General features: G+C 48.6%; 1 protein-coding gene across 1 annotated transcript in view; it reads right to left on the bottom strand.

Moving 5' to 3' along the window:
• The window catches only part of LOC131120573 (receptor-type tyrosine-protein phosphatase N2-like), a 135,353-nt gene that overhangs the window by 77,784 nt on the left and 32,391 nt on the right, over positions 1-25,178 (bottom strand). The window contains exon 12 of the mRNA XM_058065242.2: positions 17,145-17,209. Within this exon, the coding sequence (XP_057921225.2) occupies positions 17,145-17,209 (65 nt within the window). The remainder of the gene's footprint in view (positions 1-17,144; positions 17,210-25,178) is intronic.

Genomic DNA, 25,178 nt, shown 5'->3' with positions numbered 1-25,178 from the left:
AAACGGAACGATTACAATAGGGCTTTCGCACTGGTCAGTGCTCGAGCCCTAATAAACGGAACGATTACAATAGGGCTTTCGCACTGGTCAGTGCTCGAGCCCTAATAATAAAAAACGGAACGATTACAATAGGGCTTTCGCACTGGTCAGTGCTCGAGCCCTAATTAAAACTGCAAGCAGTGATGAGCGGGCTCGAGCACCCCGACGCGCTCGGGGGTACGCGCGGGTCGGGGGTACGCGCGGGTCGGGGTCGCGCGCGCGACCGGACGGGCGCGCGGACGCGCCGTACGAAAAACCGCGGCGAGCGGATAAGCGGTAAGGGAGTCACGGCACTTGCAATTTTCCGCCAAGAGGGGGCGACAGCGGCGGCGAGGCGGGTGCGCGGTCACGTCCCGTCCGACGCCGCGAACCGCCATAAAAAAATTCACGACGATCGGACCGCACGGTAGGTCCTTGCGGCGGATATACGTTTCCGCCTGTGGGTGGCGCTATAGAGTGTATGCGCCCACACGGTAACGGACCGGAGGGTACCCCGAACCAACAGAAAAAATTAGGGGCCGATCCAACCGTGCGTAAGGAAGTTACGGCAGATATACATTTCCACCAGTTGGTGGCGCTATAGCGTATGTACACACACTGTCATAGACCAGAGGGTACCCCAGACCACCAGAAAAAATTTGGGCCTGATCCGACCATGTGGAAGGAAGTTACGGCTATATACATTTCCACCAGTTGGTGGCGCTATACAGTCTATGTACACACACAGTCATAGACCAGAGGGTACCCCAAACCACTAGAAAAAATTTGGGCTTGATCCGACCATGTGGAAGGAAGTTACGGCTATATACATTTCCACCAGTTGGTGGCGCTATAGAGTCTATGTACACACACAGTCATAGACCAGAGGGTACCCCAGACCACCAGAAAAATTTGTGGCCTGATCCGACCATGTGGAAGGAAGTTACGGCTATATACATTTCCACCAGTTGGTGGCGCTATACTGTCTATGTACACACACAGACATAGACCAGAGGGTACCCCAGACCAGCAGAAAATTTTGTGGCCTGATCCGACCATGTGGAAGGAAGTTACGGCTATATACATTTCCACCAGTTGGTGGCGCTATAGAGTCTATGTACACACACAGTCATAGACCAGAGGGTACCCCAAACCACCAGAAAAAATTTGGGCTTGATCCGACCATGTGGAAGGAAGTTACGGCTATATACATTTCCACCAGTTGGTGGCGCTATACTGTCTATGTACACACACAGACATAGACCAGAGGGTACCCCAGACCACCAGAAAATTTTGTGGGCTGATCCGACCATGTGGAAGGAAGTTACGGCTATATACATTTCCACCAGTTGGTGGCGCTATAGAGTCTATGTACACACACAGTCATAGACCAGAGGGTACCCCAGACCACCAGAAAAAATTTGGGCTTGATGCGACCATGTGGAAGGAAGTTACAGCTATATACATTTCCACCAGTTGGTGGCGCTATAGAGTCTATGTACACCCAGTATAACAAACCAGAGATTGACCCAACACACCAAAAAATATTTCAAGACAATCTGACCATGAATCAGGAAGTTACGGCAGATATACATTTCCACCAGTTGGTGGCGCTGTGTTTTGAACATGGCTTCTGGAGCGTTAAGTGCGTCCTGTCATGATAGACGTCTCCACCAAAAATCATAGTCATACGTGTAACGGGTGGCGAGGGATAATGAATTGAAACTTCTAGGTGGCGCTAGTGTGTCAATTTAGATTGGTGTCACATGGGAGCACCACCAGGGCGCTCAGGCCTGGATTAAGGCCTCACGTTTAAGATTTCAGCAGCCTGTGACCTTCTGCAGGCAAATGATGACCTTTTGATGGTCAATGGCGAAGGCTGACCATTCGCCGTGGCCACGCCCCCCACATGTGCTTTACACACATCATAGTCCATCAACTGACTTCAGCAGTCTGTCAGTCAAACTGTGTATTGACTTTGATGTACATTGCTTCAAGGCAAGGCCAGACACCAGGCAGGGCCAGATATGAAATGGTCAAAGTTTGGTGGCGTGCCACGCCCACATCCTATGGAGCGGCCCAAAATCCTTCGCAATTTAACGTGGGCCATCCGTCTAGTGTCCGTTGATGCAACAACGGACTCATTCAGTCAAACCCCCTAGGAGGAGTTCGTCGAGATACGACCCCTACATCCTCCCCCAAATGGCCGCCGCCACCTAAAATGGCCGACTTCCTGTTGGTTTTTGAACATGGGTTCTTGAGACTTTTTTGTGCGTCCTGTCACGAGCGATGTCTCCTCCGAAAATCATGCCGATACGTGCAACGGGAGGCGAGGGATAATTATTTTAAAACTTCTAGGTGGCGCTAGTGAGTCAATTTGGCTTGGTTTCATATGGGGGCCACACCAGGCCGCTCAGGCCTGGATTCTGACCCCCCCTATGAGTTTTCAAGCCCATGCGACCTTTTGCGGGCGAATGATGAGCTTTTCTATGTAAATGGCGAGGCCTGAGCATTCGCCGCCAGGCCACGCCCACCACGTGCGCTTTTCCTGCATCATGGTCCATCAACAGGCTTCACCAGGCTGTCAGGCAGTGACCTTGTGACCCTGATGTTCATCTGATGAATCTCCTGGCAGAAAAGGCCTCATGTAGATGACACGCCTTTAGCCTGTCGCCAATAGGTGGCGCTGCGACGAAATCAGGAAGTGACCTACGGGGACCTTCGGGGCGGGGCCATGATCACATGTACCAAGTATGATGAAGATCTGACCACGTGGAGCCAAGTTATTCACGTCTACAGTTACGCTCAGCGTGCAAGGCCCGGACATATGAAAATGGGCAAAATTTGGGGGCGTGCCACGCCCACATCGTATGGAATATCCCAAAATCCTTCGCAATTTAACGTCGGCCATCCGTCTAGTGTCCGTTGATGCAACAACGGACTCATTTGGTCAAACCCCCTAGGAGGAGTTCGTCGAGATACGACCCCAACTTCTGGCACGAAAAAGGCCGCCGCCATCCAAAATGGCCGACTTCCTGTTCGTTTTCCAATATGGGTTCTTGAGACTTTTTGGTCCGTCCTGTCACGATAGACGTCTCCACCAAGTTTCGTGACGATAGGTGAAACTGGTGGCGGGGGCCAATTTTTTCAAAAATTAAAGGTGGCGCTAGAGAGTCAATTTTGGAACATTGTTTTCGGGACCCCCACCAGATCGAAATTTTCGCCAGACCTGACGCGCTTGCAAAATTTGGTGAGTTTTCGGGCATGTTAAGGCCCTCAAAATGGCCGTCCTTTCGTCAGAATAATAATAAAAAAAAAAAAAATTAAAACTGCAAGCAGTGATGAGCGGGCTCGAGCACCCCGACGCGCTCGGGGGTACGCGCGGGTCGGGGGTACGCGCGGGTCGGGGTCGCGCGCGCGACCGGACGGGCGCGCGGACGCGCCGTACGAAAAACCGCGGCGAGCGGATAAGCGATAAGGGAGTCACGGCACTTGCAATTTTCCGCCAGGAGGGGGCGACGGCGAGGCGGGTGCGCGGTCACGTCCCGTCCGACGCCGCGAACCGCCATAAAAAAATTCACGACGATCGGACCGCGCGGTAGGTCCTTGCGGTGGATATACGTTTCCGCCTGTGGGTGGCGCTATAGAGTGTATGCGCCCACACGGTAACGGACCGGAGGGTACCCCGAACCAACAGAAAAAATTAGGGGCCGATCCGACCGTGCGTAAGGAAGTTACGGCAGATATACATTTCCACCAGTTGGTGGCGCTATACAGTCTATGTACACACACAGTCATAGACCAGAGGGTACCCCAAACCACCAGAAAAAATTTGGGCTTGATCCGACCATGTGGAAGGAAGTTACGGCTATATACATTTCCACCAGTTGGTGGCGCTATACTGTCTATGTACACACACAGACATAGACCAGAGGGTACCCCAGACCACCAGAAAAATTTGTGGCCTGATCCGACCATGTGGAAGGAAGTTACGGCTATATACATTTCCACCAGTTGGTGGCGCTATACAGTGTATGTACACACACAGACATAGACCAGAGGGTACCCCAGACCACCAGAAAAATTTGTGGCCTGATCCGACCATGTGGAAGGAAGTTACGGCTATATACATTTCCACCAGTTGGTGGCGCTATACAGTGTATGTACACACACAGTCATAGACCAGAGGGTACCCCAAACCACCAGAAAAAATTTGGGCTTGATCCGACCATGTGGAAGGAAGTTACGGCTATATACATTTCCACCAGTTGGTGGCGCTATACTGTCTATGTACACACACAGACATAGACCAGAGGGTACCCGAGACCACCAGAAAAATTTGTGGCCTGATCCGACCATGTGGAAGGAAGTTACGGCTATATACATTTCCACCAGTTGGTGGCGCTATACAGTCTATGTACACACACAGACATAGACCAGAGGGTACCCCAGACCACCAGAAAATTTTGTGGCCTGATCCGACCATGTGGAAGGAAGTTACGGCTATATACATTTCCACCAGTTGGTGGCGCTATAGAGTCTATGTACACACACAGTCATAGACCAGAGGGTACCCCAAACCACCAGAAAAAATTTGGGCTTGATCCGACCATGTGGAAGTAAGTTACGGCTATATACATTTCCACCAGTTGGTGGCGCTATACTGTCTATGTACACACACAGACATAGACCAGAGGGTACCCCAGACCACCAGAAAATTTTGTGGCCTGATCCGACCATGTGGAAGGAAGTTACGGCTATATACATTTCCACCAGTTGGTGGCGCTATACAGTCTATGTACACACACAGTCATAGACCAGAGGGTACCCCAAACCACCAGAAAAAATTTGGGCTTGATCCGACCATGTGGAAGGAAGTTACGGCTATATACATTTCCACCAGTTGGTGGCGCTATACAGTGTATGTACACACACAGTCATAGACCAGAGGGTACCCCAAACCACCAGAAAAAATTTGGGCTTGATCCGACAATGTGGAAGGAAGTTACGGCTATATACATTTCCACCAGTTGGTGGCGCTATAGAGTCTATGTACACACACAGACATAGACCAGAGGGTACCCCAAACCACCAGAAAAAATTTGGGCTTGATCCGACCATGTGGAAGGAAGTTACGGCTATATACATTTCCACCAGTTGGTGGCGCTATACTGTCTATGTACACACACAGTCATAGACCAGAGGGTACCCCAAACCACCAGAAAAAATTTGGGCTTGATCCGACCATGTGGAAGGAAGTTACGGCTATATACATTTCCACCAGTTGGTGGCGCTATACAGTCTATGTACACACAGTATAACAGACCAGAGATTGACCCAACACACCAAAAAAAATTTCAAGACAATCTGACCATGAATCAGGAAGTTACGGCAGATATACATTTCCACCAGTTGGTGGCGCTGTGTTTTGAACATGGCTTCTGGAGCGTTAGGTGCGTCCTGTCATGATAGACGTCTCCACCGAAAATCATAGTGATACGTGTAACGGGTGGCGAGGGATAATGAATTGAAACTTCTAGGTGGCGCTAGTGTGTCAATTTAGATTGGTGTCACATGGGAGCACCACCAGGGCGCTCAGGCCTGGATTAAGGCCTCACGTTTAAGATTTCAGCAGCCTGTGACCTTCTGCAGGCAAATGATGACCTTTTGATGGTCAATGGCGAAGGCTGACCATTCGCCGTGGCCACGCCCCCCACATGTGCTTTACACACATCATAGTCCATCAACTGACATCATCAGTCTGTCAGTCAAACTGTGTATTGACTTTGATGTACATTGCTTCAAGGCAAGGCCAGACACCAGGCAGGGCCAGATATGAAATGGTCAAAGTTTGGTGGCGTGCCACGCCCACATCCTATGGAGCGGCCCAAAATCCTTCGCAATTTAACGTGGGCCATCCGTCTAGTGTTCTTTGATGCTACAACGGACTCATTCGGTCAAACCCCCTAGGAGGAGTTCGTCGAGATACGACCCCTACATCTTCCCCCAAATGGCCGCCGCCACCTAAAATGGCCGACTTCCTGTTGGTTTTTGAACATGGGTTCTTGAGACTTTTTTGTGCGTCCTGTCACGAGTGATGTCTCCTCCGAAAATCATGCCCATACGTGCAACGGGAGGCGAGGGATAATTATTTTAAAACTTCTAGGTGGCGCTAGTGAGTCAATTTGGCTTGGTTTCATATGGGGGCCACACCAGGCCGCTCAGGCCTGGATTCTGACCCCCCCTATGAGTTTTCAAGCCCATGCGACCTTTTGCGGGCGAATGATGACCTTTTCTATGTAAATGGCGAGGCCTGAGCATTCGCCGCCAGGCCACGCCCACCACGTGCGCTTTTCCTGCATCATGGTCCATCAACAGGCTTCACCAGGCTGTCAGGCAGTGACCTTGTGACCCTGATGTTCATCTGATGAATCTCCTGGCAGAAAAGGCCTCATGTAGATGACACGCCTTTAGCCTGTCGCCAATAGGTGGCGCTGCGACGAAATCAGGAAGTGACCTACGGGGACCTTCGGGGCGGGGCCATGATCACATGTACCAAGTATGATGAAGATCTGACCACGTGGAGCCAAGTTATTCACGTCTACAGTTACGCTCAGCGTGCAAGGCCCGGACATATGAAAATGGGCAAAATTTGGGGGCGTGCCACGCCCACATCGTATGGAATATCCCAAAATCCTTCGCAATTTAACGTCGGCCATCCGTCTAGTGTCCGTTGATGCAACAACGGACTCATTTGGTCAAACCCCCTAGGAGGAGTTCGTCGAGATACGACCCCAACTTCTGGCACGAAAAAGGCCGCCGCCATCCAAAATGGCCGACTTCCTGTTCGTTTTCCAATATGGGTTCTTGAGACTTTTTGGTCCGTCCTGTCACGATAGACGTCTCCACCAAGTTTCGTGACGATAGGTGAAACTGGTGGCGGGGGCCAATTTTTTTTAAATTTCAAGGTGGCGCTAGAGAGCCAATTTTCGAACATGATATTTGAAACCCATAAAATATCAAATTTTTCGCCAGACCTGATGCGCTCGCCAAATTTGGTGAGTTTTCGGGCATGTTAAGGCCCTCAAAATGGCGCTCATTTTGGGAGAAGAAGAATAATAATAATAAACGGAACGATTACAATAGGGCTTTCGCACTGGTCAGTGCTCGAGCCCTAATAATAATAAAAAACGGAACGATTACAATAGGGCTTTCGCACTGGTCAGTGCTCGAGCCCTAAAAATAATAATAATTAAAACTGCAAGCAGTGATGAGCGGGCTCGAGCACCCCGACGCGCTCGGGGGTACGCGCGGGTCGGGGGTACGCGCGGGTCGGGGTCGCGCGCGCGACCGGACGGGCGCGCGGACGCGCCGTACGAAAAACCGCGGCGAGCGGATAAGCGGTAAGGTAGTCACGGCACTTGCAATTTTCCGCCAGGAGGGGGCGACAGCGGCGGCGAGGCGGGTGCGCGGTCACGTCCCGTCCGACACCGCGAACCGCCATAAAAAAATTCACGACGATCGGACCACGCGGTAGGTCCTTGCGGCGGATATACGTTTCCGCCTGTGGGTGGCGCTATAGAGTGGTTGGCCCACACGGTAACGGACCGGAGGGTACCCCGAACCAACAGAAAAAATTAGGGGCCGATCCGACCGTGCGTAAGGAAGTTACGGCAGATATACATTTCCACCAGTTGGTGGCGCTATAGCGTATGTACACACACAGTCATAGACCAGAGGGTACCCCAGACCACCAGAAAAAATTTGGGCCTGATCCGACCATGTGGAAGGAAGTTACGGCTATATACATTTCCACCAGTTGGTGGCGCTATACAGTCGATGTACACACACAGTCATAGACCAGAGGGTACCCCAGACCACCAGAAAAAATTTGGGCCTGATCCGACCATGTGGAAGGAAGTTACGGCTATATACATTTCCACCAGTTGGTGGCGCTATACAGTCTATGTACACACACAGTCATAGACCAGAGGGTACCCCAAACCACCAGAAAAAATTTGGGCTTGATCCGACCATGTGGAAGGAAGTTACGGCTATATACATTTCCACCAGTTGGTGGCGCTATACAGTCTATGTACACACACAGTCATAGACCAGAGGGTACCCCAAACCACCAGAAAAAATTTGGGCTTGATCCGACCATGTGGAAGGAAGTTACGGCTATATACATTTCCACCAGTTGGTGGCGCTATAGAGTCTATGTACACACACAGTCATAGACCAGAGGGTACCCCAAACCACCAGAAAAAATTTGGGCTTGATCCGACCATGTGGAAGGAAGTTACGGCTATATACATTTCCACCAGTTGGTGGCGCTATACTGTCTATGTACACACACAGACATAGACCAGAGGGTACCCCAGACCACCAGAAAATTTTGTGGGCTGATCCGACCATGTGGAAGGAAGTTACGGCTATATACACTTCCACCAGTTGGTGGCGCTATAGAGTCTATGTACACACACAGTCATAGACCAGAGGGTACCCCAGACCACCAGAAAAAATTTGGGCTTGATCCGACCATGTGGAAGGAAGTTACGGCTATATACATTTCCACCAGTTGGTGGCGCTATACAGTCTATGTACACACACAGTCATAGACCAGAGGGTACCCCAAACCACCAGAAAAAATTTGGGCTTGATCCGACCATGTGGAAGGAAGTTACGGCTATATACATTTCCGCCAGTTGGTGGCGCTATAGAGTCTATGTACACACACAGTCATAGACCAGAGGGTACCCCAAACCACCAGAAAAAATTTGGGCTTGATCCGACCATGTGGAAGGAAGTTATGGCTATATACATTTCCACCAGTTGGTGGCGCTATAGAGTCTATGTACACCCAGTATAACAAACCAGAGATTGACCCAACACACCAAAAAAAATTTCAAGACAATCTGACCATGAATCAGGAAGTTACGGCAGATATACATTTCCACCAGTTGGTGGCGCTGTGTTTTGAACATGGCTTCTGGAGCGTTAAGTGCGTCCTGTCATGATAGACGTCTCCACCGAAAATCATAGTGATACGTGTAACGGGTGGCGAGGGATAATGAATTGAAACTTCTAGGTGGCGCTAGTGTGTCAATTTAGATTGGTGTCACATGGGAGCACCACCAGGGCGCTCAGGCCTGGATTAAGGCCTCACGTTTAAGATTTCAGCAGCCTGTGACCTTCTGCAGGCAAATGATGACCTTTTGATGGTCAATGGCGAAGGCTGACCATTCGCCGTGGCCACGCCCCCCACATGTGCTTTACACACATCATAGTCCATCAACTGACTTCAGCAGTCTGTCAGTCAAACTGTGTATTGACTTTGATGTACATTGCTTCAAGGCAAGGCCAGACACCAGGCAGGGCCAGATATGAAATGGTCAAAGTTTGGTGGCGTGCCACGCCCACATCCTATGGAGCGGCCCAAAATCCTTCGCAATTTAACGTGGGCCATCCGTCTAGTGTCCGTTGATGCAACAACGGACTCATTCAGTCAAACCCCCTAGGAGGAGTTCGTCGAGATACGACCCCTACATCCTCCCCCAAATGGCCGCCGCCACCTAAAATGGCCGACTTCCTGTTGGTTTTTGAACATGGGTTCTTGAGACTTTTTTGTGCGTCCTGTCACGAGTGATGTCTCCTCCGAAAATCATGCCGATACGTGCAACGGGAGGCGAGGGATAATTATTTTAAAACTTCTAGGTGGCGCTAGTGAGTCAATTTGGCTTGGTTTCATATGGGGGCCACACCAGGCCGCTCAGGCCTGGATTCTGACCCCCCCTATGAGTTTTCAAGCCCATGCGACGTTTTGCGGGCGAATGATGAGCTTTTCTATGTAAATGGCGAGGCCTGAGCATTCGCCGCCAGGCCACGCCCACCACGTGCGCTTTTCCTGCATCATGGTCCATCAACAGGCTTCACCAGGCTGTCAGGCAGTGACCTTGTGACCCTGATGTTCATCTGATGAATCTCCTGGCAGAAAAGGCCTCATGTAGATGACACGCCTTTAGCCTGTCGCCAATAGGTGGCGCTGCGACGAAATCAGGAAGTGACCTACGGGGACCTTCGGGGCGGGGCCATGATCACATGTACCAAGTATGATGAAGATCTGACCACGTGGAGCCAAGTTATTCACGTCTACAGTTACGCTCAGCGTGCAAGGCCCGGACATATGAAAATGGGCAAAATTTGGGGGCGTGCCACGCCCACATCGTATGGAATATCCCAAAATCCTTCGCAATTTAACGTCGGCCATCCGTCTAGTGTCCGTTGATGCAACAACGGACTCATTTGGTCAAACCCCCTAGGAGGAGTTCGTCGAGATACGACCCCAACTTCTGGCACGAAAAAGGCCGCCGCCATCCAAAATGGCCGACTTCCTGTTCGTTTTCCAATATGGGTTCTTGAGACTTTTTGGTCCGTCCTGTCACGATAGACGTCTCCACCAAGTTTCGTGACGATAGGTGAAACTGGTGGCGGGGGCCAATTTTTTTTAAATTTCAAGGTGGCGCTAGAGAGCCAATTTTCGAACATGATATTTGAAACCCATAAAATATCAAATTTTTCGCCAGACCTGATGCGCTCGCCAAATTTGGTGAGTTTTCGGGCATGTTAAGGCCCTCAAAATGGCGCTCATTTTGGGAGAAGAAGAATAATAATAATAAACGGAACGATTACAATAGGGCTTTCGCACTGGTCAGTGCTCGAGCCCTAATTAAAACTGCAAGCAGTGATGAGCGGGCTCGAGCACCCCGACGCGCTCGGGGGTACGCGCGGGTCGGGGGTACGCGCGGGTCGGGGTCGCGCGCGCGACCGGACGGGCGCGCGGACGCGCCGTACGAAAAACCGCGGCGAGCGGATAAGCGGTAAGGGAGTCACGGCACTTGCAATTTTCCGCCAGGAGGGGGCGACAGCGGCGGCGAGGCGGGTGCGCGGTCACGTCCCGTCCGACACCGCGAACCGCCATAAAAAAATTCACGACGATCGGACCACGCGGTAGGTCCTTGCGGCGGATATACGTTTCCGCCTGTGGGTGGCGCTATAGAGTGGTTGGCCCACACGGTAACGGACCGGAGGGTACCCCGAACCAACAGAAAAAATTAGGGGCCGATCCGACCGTGCGTAAGGAAGTTACGGCAGATATACATTTCCACCAGTTGGTGGCGCTATAGCGTATGTACACACACAGTCATAGACCAGAGGGTACCCCAGACCACCAGAAAAAAATTGGGCCTGATCCGACCATGTGGAAGGAAGTTACGGCTATATACATTTCCACCAGTTGGTGGCGCTATACAGTCTATGTACACACACAGTCATAGACCAGAGGGTACCCCAAACCACCAGAAAAAATTTGGGCTTGATCCGACCATGTGGATGGAAGTTACGGCTATATACATTTCCACCAGTTGGTGGCGCTATACAGTGTATGTACACACACAGTCATAGACCAGAGGGTACCCCAGACCACCAGAAAAAATTTGGGCCTGATCCGACCATGTGGAAGGAAGTTACGGCTATATACATTTCCACCAGTTGGTGGCGCTATACAGTCTATGTACACACACAGTCATAGACCAGAGGGTACCCCAAACCACCAGAAAAAATTTGGGCTTGATCCGACCATGTGGAAGGAAGTTACGGCTATATACATTTCCACCAGTTGGTGGCGCTATAGAGTCTATGTACACACAGTATAACAGACCAGAGATTGACCCAACACACCAAAAAAAATTTCAAGACAATCTGACCATGAATCAGGAAGTTACGGCAGATATACATTTCCACCAGTTGGTGGCGCTGTGTTTTGAACATGGCTTCTGGAGCATTAGGTGCGTCCTGTCATGATAGACGTCTCCACCGAAAATCATAGTGATACGTGTAACGGGTGGCGAGGGATAATGAATTGAAACTTCTAGGTGGCGCTAGTGTGTCAATTTAGATTGGTGTCACATGGGAGCACCACCAGGGCGCTCAGGCCTGGATTAAGGCCTCACGTTTAAGATTTCAGCAGCCTGTGACCTTCTGCAGGCAAATGATGACCTTTTGATGGTCAATGGCGAAGGCTGACCATTCGCCGTGGCCACGCCCCCCACATGTGCTTTACACACATCATAGTCCATCAACTGACATCATCAGTCTGTCAGTCAAACTGTGTATTGACTTTGATGTACATTGCTTCAAGGCAAGGCCAGACACCAGGCAGGGCCAGATATGAAATGGTCAAAGTTTGGTGGCGTGCCACGCCCACATCCTATGGAGCGGCCCAAAATCCTTCGCAATTTAACGTGGGCCATCCGTCTAGTGTTCGTTGATGCAACAACGGACTCATTCGGTCAAACCCCCTAGGAGGAGTTCGTCAAGATACGACCCATACATCCGCCCCCAAATGGCCGCCGCCACCTAAAATGGCCGACTTCCTGTTGGTTTTAGAACATGGGTTATTGAGACTTTTTTGTGCGTCCTGTCACGAGTGATGTCTCCTCCGAAAATCATGCCGATACGTGCAACGGGAGGCGAGGGATAATTATTTTAAAACTTCTAGGTGGCGCTAGTGAGTCAATTTGGCTTGGTTTCATATGGGGGCCACACCAGGCCGCTCAGGCCTGGATTCTGACCCCCCCTATGAGTTTTCAAGCCCATGCGACCTTTTGCGGGCGAATGATGACCTTTTCTATGTAAATGGCGAGGCCTGAGCATTCGCCGCCAGGCCACGCCCACCACGTTCGCTTTTCCTGCATCATGGTCCATCAACAGGCTTCACCAGGCTGTCAGGCAGTGACCTTGTGACCCCGATGTTCATCTGATGAATCTCCTGGCAGAAAAGGCCTCATGTAGATGACACGCCTTTAGCCTGTCGCCAATAGGTGGCGCTGCGACGAAATCAGGAAGTGACCTACGGGGACCTTCGGGGCGGGGCCATGATCACATGTACCAAGTATGATGAAGATCTGACCACGTGGAGCCAAGTTATTCACGTCTACAGTTACGCTCAGCGTGCAAGGCCCGGACATATGAAAATGGGCAAAATTTGGGGGCGTGCCACGCCCACATCGTATGGAATATCCCAAAATCCTTCGCAATTTAACGTCGGCCATCCGTCTAGTGTCCGTTGATGCAACAACGGACTCATTCGGTCAAACCCCCTAGGAGGAGTTCGTCGAGATACGACCCCAACTTCTGGCACGAAAAAGGCCGCCGCCATCCAAAATGGCCGACTTCCTGTTCGTTTTCCAATATGGGTTCTTGAGACTTTTTGGTCCGTCCTGTCACGATAGACGTCTCCACCAAGTTTCGTGACGATAGGTGAAACTGGTGGCGGGGGCCAATTTTTTCAAAAATTAAAGGTGGCGCTAGAGAGTCAATTTTGGAACATTGTTTTCGGGACCCCCACCAGATCGAAATTTTCGCCAGACCTGACGCGCTTGCAAAATTTGGTGAGTTTTCGGGCATGTTAAGGCCCTCAAAATGGCCGTCCTTTCGTCAGAATAAAAAACGGAACGATTACAATAGGGCTTTCGCACTGGTCAGTGCTCGAGCCCTAATTAAAACTGCAAGCAGTGATGAGCGGGCTCGAGCACCCCGACGCGGTCGGGGGTACGCGCGGGTCGGGGGTACGCGCGGGTCGGGGGTACGCACGGGTCGGGGGTGCACGCGCGACCGAATGGGCGCGCGGACGCGCCGTACAAAAAACCGCGGCGATGGGATAAGCGGTAAGGGAGTCACGGCACTTGCAATTTTCCGCCAGAAGGGGGCGACACCGGCGGCGAGGCGGGTGCGCGGTCACGTCCCGTCCGACGCCCCGAACCACCGTAAAAAAATTCACGACGATCAGACCGCGCGGTAGGTACTTGCGGTGGATATACGTTTCCACCAGTTGGTGGCGCAATACAGTCTATGTACACAGACAGTCATAGACCAGAGGGTACCCCGAACCACCAGAAAAAAATTCGAGCAGATCCGACCATGTGGGAGGAAGTTACGGCAGATATACATTTCCACCAGTTGGTGGCGCTATAGAGTGTATGTACACACACAGTCATAGACCAGAGGGTACCCCAAACCACCAGAAAAAATTTGGGCCCGATCCGACCATGTGGAAGGAAGTTACGTCTATATACATTTCCACCAGTTGGTGGCGCTATAGAGTCTATGTACACACAGCATAACAGACCAGAGATTGACCCAACACACTAAAAAAAATTTCAAGACAATCTGACCATGAATCAGGAAGTTACGGCAGATATACATTTCCACCGGTTGGTGGCGCTATAGAGTCTATGTACACACACAGTCATAGACCAGAGGGTACCCCAGACCACCAGAAAAAATTTGGGGCCGATCCGACCATGTGGAAGGAAGTTACGGCTATATACATTTTCACCAGTTGGTGGCGCTATAGAGACTATGTACACACACAGTCATAGACCAGAGGGTACACCAAACCACCAGAAAAAAGTTGGGGCCGATCCGACCATGTGGAAGGAAGTTACGGCTATATACATTTTCACCAGTTGGTGGCGCTATAGAGTCTATGTACACACACAGTCATAGACCAGAGGGTACCCCAAACCACCAGAAAAAATTTGGGCCCGATCCGACCATGTGGAAGGAAGTTACGGCTATATACATTTCTACCAGTTGGAGGCGCTATAGAGTCTATGTACACACAGCATAACAGACCAGAGATTGACCCAACACACCAAAAAAAATTTCAAGACAATCTGACCATGAATCAGGAAGTTACGGCAGATATACATTTCCACCAGTTGGTGGCGCTATACAGTCTATGTACACACACAGTCATAGACCAGAGGGTACCCCAAACCACCAGAAAAAAATTGGGGCTGATCCGACCATGTGGAAGGAAGTTACGGCTATATACATTTCCACCAGTTGGTGGCGCTATACAGTGTATGTACACACACAGTCATAGACCAGAGGGTACCCCAAACCACCAGAAAAAATTTGGGCTTGATCCGACCATGTGGAAGGAAGTTACGGCTATATACATTTCCACCAGTTGGTGGCGCTATACTGTCTATGTACACACACAGACATAGACCAGAGGGTACCCCAGACCACCAGAAAAAATTGTGGCCCGATCCGACCATGTGGAAGGAAGTTGCGGCTATATACATTTCCACCAGTTGGTGGCGCTATAGAGTCTATGTACACACAGTATAACAGACCAGAGATTGACCCAACACACCAAAAAAAATTTCAAGACAATCTGACCATGAATCAGGAAGTTACGGCAGATATACATTTCCACCAGTTGGTGGCGCTGTGTTTTGAACATGGCTTCTGGAGCGTTAGGTGCGTCCTGTCATGATAGACGTCTCCACCGAAAATCATAGTGATACGTGTAACGGGTGGCGAGGGATAATGAATTGAAACTTCTAGGTGGCGCTAGTGTGTCAATTTAGATTGGTGTCACATGGGAGCACCACCAGGGCGCTCAGGCCTGGATTAAGGCCTGACGTGTAAGATTTCAGCAGCATGTGACCTTCTGCGGGCAAAATATGAGCCTTCGATGGTCAATGGCGAAGGATGACCATTCGCCGTGGCCACGCCCCCCACATGTGCTTTCCACACATCACAGTCCATCGACTGACATCATCAGTCTGTCAGTCAAACTGTGTATTGACTTTGATGTACATTGCTTCAAGGCAAGGCCAGACACCAGGCAGGGCCAGATATGAAAAAGGTAAAAGTTTGATGGCGTGCCACGCCCACATCCTAAGGAGCAGCCCAAAATCCTTCGCAATTTAACGTCGGCCATCCGTCTAGTGTCCATTGATGCAACAATGGACTCATTTGGTCAAACCCCCTAGGAGGAGTTCGTCGAGATACGACCCCAACTTCTGGCACGAAAAAGGCCGCCGCCATCCAAAATGGCCGACTTCCTGTTCGTTTTCCAATATGGGTTCTTGAGACTTTTTGGTCCGTCCTGTCACGATAGACGTCTCCACCAAGTTTCGTGACGATAGGTGAAACTGGTGGCGGGGGCCAATTTTTTTTAAATTTCAAGGTGGCGCTAGAGAGCCAATTTTCAAACATGATATTTGAAACCCATAAAATATCAAATTTTTCGCCAGACCTGATGCGCTCGCCAAATTTGGTGAGTTTTCGGGCATGTTAAGGCCCTCAAAATGGCGCTCATTTTGGGAGAAGAAGAATAATAATAATAAACGGAACGATTACAATAGGGCTTTCGCACTGGTCAGTGCTCGAGCCCTAATAATAATAATAATAATAAACATTACGATTACAATAGGGCTTTCGCACTGGTCAGTGCTCGAGCCCTAATAATCTAATAATCTAATAATAATCTAATAATAATAATAATCATTATTATTATTATGTGCTTGTGTCCCTTTTTTCAGGAGCACTTTGTAAACAACAGACCATGTCAAAAAATGAAATTGATAAAACCATCAAAAGGTTGGCTCAGGCCATGATGCCAGGTTGTATATTGAGTTTAAATGAAATACTTTGGAAAGATTGGGCGGGCCGTATTCAAACACTTGGCGGGCCGGATGTGGCCCCCGGGACGGAGTTTGCCCACCCCTGCTATAGAACAATGTCATTATTGCCCACTTTTAATGCAGTTCGGCGCAGGATCGGATATATGGATAGTCCGGTTATATCAGTATTTTTTCCGACTCCCGAGAATATCGATTTAACGAGACTTTACTGTAGTTGCATCTGTATGTTGTCTTCCGGTTTCCAAAGCTCATCTAGACTTACAACAAAGTGGAATTACTTAAAATATCAGGAGAATGTCAACTGCGGTGAGTCATGTACGTTGAAATATTCCGATATTATGTTGGATTATGTTGGTTTGTCGTCACGTAACAGCTTGATCATTTGTGTAAAACAGTGCTTCGACGGTCTCAATGGCGTCTACTTGCGTTTGAAAGGCAATGAAAGGCTGAAACAATACTCTGCCATTTTGGCCTGAAAATGTGTTGTGTGGGTAGCCCCTAAGAAAGTACTGTAATTATCTCTACTTCTAATTAGTTGGTGCCCAACACGTCTTGGTCATGTAACAACACCACCAATTGTACTTTTTTTCTCCTGTCAACGTCAGAGATAACTTTACTTACGTCTGCGACTCCCGCCTCCAGGATGCTGAGCTTGGCTTCCTTCTCCAGCGACGCTTTCTGCTCAACTGCACACAGGGAAAAAAAGTCATTAACGTGCTGAGCAGCATTTAGTGTCACAAACTCAACGTGAAGTCTGCATCACAGCAAACACAACATCACGGCATGGAGACAAGCCTGTCTTTCATAGCAGATAAATTAGACTCAACAAACAACTGTGGACACAAATGAGCTAAAAGCGTAGCATGTTTGACTAAACATGGCTGATTCCGACACCTTTTCACACGCTGTCATCCTCTTTCTTTCATCAGCCTAGAGGGAAACTAAGCGAGGCAGCTCAAGTCATGTCTAAATGTCAGGAAAAACAGCAGAACGAATCGCTGTAAGCACTGGAACACTCAAGTCATCTGTAGTATTCTGGCCACTAGGCATCAGTAATGTTACATTACTGACATATGACTTTAGATTAGATTACCTTAACACTGCATGTAGTCAGCCATTGCATGTCCGACATGATAAGAGAGAAGATTTCGTCCTTTTCCTTATGGAAGTGGTAAGCTTCATTCATTCATTCATTCATTCATTCATTCATTTTCTACCGCTTATCCTCACAAGAGTCGCGGGGGTGCTGGAGCCTATCCCAGCTGTCTTGGGGCGAGAGGCGGGGTACACCCTGGACTGGTGGACCAGTCAATCACAGGGCACATATAGACAAACAACCATTCACACTCACATTCATACCTATGGACAATTTGGAGTGGCCATTTAACCTAGCATGTTTTTGGAATGTGGGAGGAAACCGGAGTACCCGGAGAAAACCCACGCATGCACGGGGAGAACATGCAAACTCCACACAGAGTTGGCCGAGGGTGGAATTGAACCCTCGTCTCCTAGCTGTGACGTCTGTGCGCTAACCACTCGACCGCCGTGCCGCCCAGTGGTAAGCTTTTGGCTTCTTATTTAGTCTTGGGCTAGTTAGTTAACTAGTTAGCTTGCAAGGATGATATACAGACGTGGCCATTTCCTGTGTCCCTGCAGTGATCTTGAGCCCCCATAACCTGTCCCGCTGAGGGCCCTCAGATGCCCAGATGTCCCCGGACCCAAAACGATCACATCCAACATGTTGTCAAAGATGAACTTCAGTAATTGCTGAGACTAAATCCAGATTTAGCACCACATGAACCAGCTTCTTCATTCTAGAACTAGAACTCCCATCTAACTGTCTAACAAAGCGGACCAACCTGGACTGTCATGTACCTTCCTCTCCTTGGAGCGTGAAGGCCAAGTCACATTCCCATCTCTCCGAGCTTTATTTCCCAAAAGCCAATCAAGATTGTTCCTCTAAAAAAGCAGACAATGCTGTTTGGCGTCCTGATGGACACGCTGACATTTGTGCCAGAGAAAATAAAGTGTAATATGACAAAATGGTGGCCAGGCATCCACTCTGATGAAAGGAAATTGTCTATAATCAGATTACCCTTTTTCACGCCTGTTTCCAGAATATTCCATCTTTACTTGTCGCTCTTTGAAAATGGAAAAATGGGCCCGAAGGAAGCAAGGAAAACCTAATCTATTTCTTTATTTTCCCTCCAAAACACACAGAGGCGCTTCATTTGTCACGCGGGCGGCCGCTGTCCCGAGTTGTGCTTTATGTTAACTCAATGTATCGGAGGCGCCAAGAGGGGAAAACACAGCGAGAAACGCCTCGTTTTTCACCGTTGACAAAAGGGAAAGGCCCGGGCCGACAGAATGAAGCCCTGGCAGCACCACTGGGTCATTATTTCTACCATTAAGCGCCCGGGCCGCCCCCGAACCCCTGCAGCCTCACGGCCACATCTCAGGAGCCGTATAATGAGAAGAAAACAACGGCCATCCCTCAAACGGCAAGGCGGGAGGGGGGGGGTGCAGCGCCGCACCGTCGCCACGGCGACAGCACGGGATGTAATCACATTAGTTGATCACCGCAGCCGACGTGCAAATGACAATAAATCACTGGCAGCTTTGCCACCTCCTCCTTGCACGCTCATAGTCAATGCTCAATTCCTGAACGAGGCCAGTCCACTGGCAAACTTCATAGCCAAATTCAAATAAACACCATGACAGTGGCGCTGTCCCACGACACAGACCCCCCCTGCCGATGTAAAACACACTCTTGCGTGTGTTCCAACACACATATATTCATTCATTGTTTCATTCATTTTCTACCGCTTATCCTCACAAGGGTGGGGGTATGCTGCAGCCTATCCCAGCTGTCTTCGGGCGAGAAGCAGGGCGCACCCTGGACTGGTGGCCAGCCAATCACAGGGCACATATAGACAAACAACCATTCACACTCACATTCATACCTATGGACAATTTGGAGTGGCCAATTAACCTAGCATGTTTTTGGAATGTGGGAGGAAACCGGAGTACTCGGAGAAAACCCACGCATGCACGGGGAGAACATGCAAACTCCACACAGAGATGGCTGAGGGTGGAATTGAACTGGGGTCTCCTAGCTATACACACATATATACATCCATCCACCCATCATGCTTATCCTCACTCGGGTATGCTGGAGCCAATCCCAGCTTTCTTTGGGGGACAAACGCAGACATTTTAAAAAGACTTTGCCGTTTATTATCAACACCTTCACCATTTACCAACGCCTATAACTTTTGGTTTGGTAACTATCAACACAACACTGGACCAACCACAGCGGAGTGGGCGTAACTGAAGGTGGGCTGTGGGGGGAATACATTAAAACAGACCATTTTCGCAGGATACACAAAATCCAAAGAAAACAGATGGAATAGGTGCCGATTTTAGAAGCTCTAGAAAGCTTTCTGTGCTGGTTATTGTGTGTAGCTGCTCTATTGGAGTCCACAACTCAATAGGACCAAAGGACAAAAAAAATAAGCATAATAGTTCCCTTTGAATGTCGTTCTTTGTTAATAATGGTACTGTGTCCGGTACTATGATAGCTATATTTACATTACACAGCAGCAGTGCGCATTAAAAGTGAAAGGCAGGAAAGGTTTCTTGCATCATGCTGGAGTGGAGCTCCACCTCCGATTGTGCAGAAGTAACACACAATGCTGATCTGAAAGCTGCATGAACCGCTCCATTTTTTTATACATGAACAAACCTTTTTGAACCCTGTTATAGAACTGAGGTCAAGCAGGTTAAGGTTACAATCATTTTTTAATGCTTTTTTTGCTAACAAAATAATTAATCTACAACCGAGGTCCCAAAAGTGGGGTACGTGTACACCAAGAGGTACACCAATTGTCATTGGAATAAAGAAATACGCGAATACGCGAATACGTACGCGAATAAAGAAAATTATAATTTGCGCCCAACACTCAATTACGAGTGCACCTGAACGCCTCACGGCGGAAGAATGGAGCAGAAAGCAGATAGAGCATGAAGTTGTTCATTTCGCTGTGATTATTCGTTCATTAAGATTTTTAATCTATTCCCCACATGACACAGATGAGTGCAGATTCCAATGAAAATTAAACTTGATCGTTATCGTCGGTTGTATGTACTTTTTGTGTACTTCGGATACTGCTTTTATCATGATTGTTAAACTTTCCCTTTGGTATTAAATTAGTAAGCAGACATATCATATCACCTCGTACTTCAGTACGAGGTGCATTATTAAAAAAAATCAAAAAAACTTAAACTGTATTATGGAAAGCAGGAAGTGAACAAATGTAACAGGTACTGATTGTAAAAGTACCAGATGGAGGGGTAGGATTTAATAAGTTTTGCTTCTTCCTACTCCTTTTGGACATGTGGAACTGGGAACTGATTATGGGATGCACTCAATTGGAATCTGATGCATGTTCAAATGAAATTAAACCATTACCATTACCATTACCATTACCATTACCATTACATAAACAATAGCCATTGTGAGTGGAGAAAAAAAGTGAAGCTCAAATTGAACCCAATCATACGGAAGGATGTCAATCATCAGACTGGAGTAAAATATATTGTAGGTAGGATGATGAATTGTCATTTATCAGTGAAACAAATGTGAAACAAAATTACACACTTTTGACCAGGAATAACTGTAAAATTAATGAACCAATTAATTATGTGAAATACTTCCAGTTAATAAGATAAAAAGGTTCACGTTATTTTAAGTGTGCAGGGGGGAGGGAGGGGGGGTACATGGTTTCAGGTCTGAAGGGGTACGTGACTGTAAACACTTTGGGAACCACTGATCACCAGTTTGTGTTTGTTTATGGGCTGTATTGAACAGGCAGTTGTTGTTGATGACGCACACCACCTCGTCCTCCCCCGCCTCGGCCATGTTTGCTCGACCTGTGACCTCATCATGTGTTTGTTTACATCCTGTTGGCTGTTTAATTGACGACATTTACGCCCTCAAATTCATCGCCACTTCATCCTGGCTGCTATGAAAGCACTCTGTTAGTTTACATCAACTATTCATTACGCTGATGTGACACTGGGGACACTCTCACACAAACACACACAATACAATTAATGGCCCGCCGCCGCACTCAGACAGGAAGCCGCATTCCAAAGACAAGCTTTCATTAGCATACACACACCCACATGCGTGCACACACTCACAGTGATATTTTCGCTGACACAATAAAGTGTGGAAGTCTGTAAAATGTTCTTTCCCACAGAATTCTCATAAAACAATATTCCCCTCAGAGGCGCTGACCTTTGAGGAAGACACTTCACTTCTGCTCTCATCTCCTTTTAACTCTTTCCGTCCTTATCAAGACCTAAGATCATCCCTCACGACTCTCCTGTGGACTACCGTATAAAAAGTGATGAATCTATTTTATTTTAAAATTTGTCACAGGCCACAAATTGGACACCCCCGACGTTATAGCTCTTCAACGTCAACACTGTGAGCAACTGCAACTCTCGACTATTTAGCAGCTGGAGATAATGTTTGTGTGATCTGAAATCGTCAAAGAATGCGTTCATGGGCTGACTGCTCTTTGAACGTGTCATATACGTGTCACAGGAAATAATGAACGACAAGCCAACCAATCACAGCCTTAGCTTGGGGATTTTTCTGGAGGTGCACATCTTCGTGCGTGCAGAGACTGAAAAAGGAAACTAAAACCTGAAACAAGGAAATGTGTAGCAAGGAGCAACAAGCATAAAAGCATCTTCACGGTCCAAAATTCATGCTGTTAAGGAATGAGCATCAGTCTTTTATCCATGTAATGTGTAAGGTGAGTTCCCCCACATTCGCAATTCAGCATTTGCATTTTTGGTCAAAAAATCATTTTTTAAAAAAATAATTACATATACGTAAAGCACAGCGACAATTAAAATTAAAACTGCAAGCAGTGATGAGCAGGCTCTCGCACCCCGGCGGCGCTAGGGGGTATGCGCAAGTCGGTGTACGTGCGCGAGCGGATGGTCGCGCGGACATGTCTTAACCAGGGCGATCGGATAAGTCGTAAGGGAGTTAAGGGAGTCTATGCGCACACATGGTAACGGACCGGAGTGTGCCCCAAACCACCAGAAAAAATTTCAGGCCGATCCGATCATGTGGAAGGAAGTTACGGCAGATATACATTTCCACCAGTTGGTGGTGCTATAGAGTCTATGTACACACACAGTCACAGACTGGAGGCTGACCCAACCCACCATTAAACATTTTGGCCAGATCAGACTATATGGAAGAAAGTTGCAGCAGATATAGATTTCCACCAGTTGGTGGCTGGTTTTTGACCATGGGTTCTGGAGCGTTAGGTGCGTGCTGTCATGATAGACGTCTCCACCAAAAATCATGGCAATCCGTGCAACGGGTGGCGAGAGATAATTAATTTCAAACTTTAAGGTGGCGCAAGTGAGTCAATTTAGATTTAGGTGAGCCCCACCAACGCACTCAGGCCTGGATTCTGACCTCCCGTTTACGTTTTCAGCAGTCTGTGACCTTCTGCAGGCAAATTATGACCCTTTGATGGTCAATGGCGAAGCCTGACCATTCGCCGCCTTGCCACGCCCACCACATGTGCTTTACACATGTCATGGTCCATCAATTGACTTCATCAGCCTGCCAGTTATACTGTGTATTGACCTTGATGTCCATTGCTTCAAGGCAACACCAGAATCCAAACACCAAAGTTTGGTGGCGTGCCACACCCACATCCTATGGAGCAGCCCAAAATCCTTCGCAATTTAACATCGCCCATCCATCTAGTGTCCGTAGATGTGACATTGGGTCATTTGGTCAAACCCCCGAGGAGGAGTTTGTCGTGATACGACTCCTACTTTCGCCCCCACCATCCAAAATGGCCGACTTCTTGTTCATTTGGCAATATTCGTTCTTTTTGTGCGTCCTATCATGAGTGACGTCTCCACCGAAAATCATGACGATCTGTGCAACGGGTGGTGAGGGATAATTATTTGAAAACTTCTAGGTGGCGCTAGTGAGTCAATTTGCATTGGTTTCATATGGGAGCCTCACCAGGGCTCTCAGGCCCGGATTCTGACCTCCCTTAAAAGTTTTCAACCACATGCGACCTTCTACAGGCAAATTATGACCCTTTGATGGTCAATGGCGAGGCCTGACCATTCGCCACCATGCCACGCCCACCATGTGCACTTTTGCCATGTCATAGTCCATCAACAGGCTTCAGCAGTCTGTCAGTCAGTGACCTTGTAACTTTCATGTCCATCTGATGAATCTCCTGTCAGAAATGGGATAATTTAGAACACAAACTTTATCTTGTTGCCAATAAGTGGCGCTGCAACAAAATCAGGAAGTGACCAAAGGGGGCCTTCAGGGTGGGGTCATGATCACATGTACCAAGTATGATGAAGATCTGACCACGTGGAGCCAACTTATTCACATCTACAGTTTCGGTCAGCGTGCCAGGCGCCGCCAGAATCCAAACCTCAAAGTTTGATGGCGTGCCACGTCCACATCGTATGGAGCAGCCCAAAATCCTTGGCAATTTAACGTCGGCCATCCGTCTAGTGTCAGTTGATGCTACAACGGACTCATTTGGTCAAACCCCATAGGAAGAGTTCGTTGATATACGACCCCTACTTTTGGCCCCAAAATCGCCGCCGGCATCCAAAATGGCCGACTTCCTGTTCGTTTTGCAATATGGGTTTTTGAGACTTTTTGGTGCGTCCTGTCTTGATAGACGTCTCCACCAAGTTTTGTGAGGATCGGTGAAACTGGTGGTGGGGGCTGTTTTTTTATTTCAAGTTGGCGCTAGTGAGTCAATTTTGGAACATTATATTTGAAACCCATAAAATAAAAACTTTTTTGCCAGACCTGACGCACCTGCAACATTTGGTGAGTTTTCTCAAAATGGCTCTTCTTTTGGGAGAAGAATAAGAAGAAGAAACTATACGATTACAATAGGGCCTTCGCACTAGTCAGTGCTCGAGCCCTAAAAAACATTTTACAGGCTTTTTGTTGCGCAAAAACTTGCTTTTTCACCTTTGTAGAGTAAATATTCTAGTTTCTATGCAGTCAAGGCCGTGCAGCTAGCGGGGGGGGGGGGGGGGGGGGGGTACAGTCTATTTAACCAGTGGAGGAGGGGGAGTAAAGCACCTTGAACATGGAGTTGTCACCTTGTTCATTGAGGCTCTTCATCACATTGGTGAAACAAAGAAAGTGTTTTAGCGGGAAGAATGTCAGAATAGATGTTATGATAGAAGATTTAAAGGTTTGTGCTGCAGCAACACGCAATAAAACGGCAGAAATACAACTTTCATTTTCCATTAACAGTAACCCAAAGGTCACAGTTTATCCAAGTTTTTCAGGCAGGCAGGCAGGCGGTCACACATTTAACTGACCTTCTGAATAAAGACACACGCAGCGGGTAAAGTCACAAAGTGAGAAGAGAGTTTGGACACTTTTAACCAATCACGTCCCCCGCCTGAGGGTTTGCTTCTCACCACCACAGTGTCACCTAGCAAACGCAGCATCGACACAGCCTGGAGCCACGGCAGCCCACCGGCTAAATCCACGATAAGACGATCCTTGCGCATCAAGACGTTATCCGCCCACAACACGACATCTTGTCCTGCGGC

This window comes from Doryrhamphus excisus, linkage group LG11 (assembly GCF_037039965.1).
Source record: "Doryrhamphus excisus strain RoL-2023G ecotype Guam linkage group LG11, RoL_Dexc_Guam_v1.1, whole genome shotgun sequence".
In the NCBI taxonomy this organism is placed as follows: domain Eukaryota; kingdom Metazoa; phylum Chordata; class Actinopteri; order Syngnathiformes; family Syngnathidae; genus Doryrhamphus; species Doryrhamphus excisus.
The sequence above is the reverse complement of the archived record's forward strand: the minus strand, read 5'-3'. Positions and strand labels throughout refer to the sequence as shown.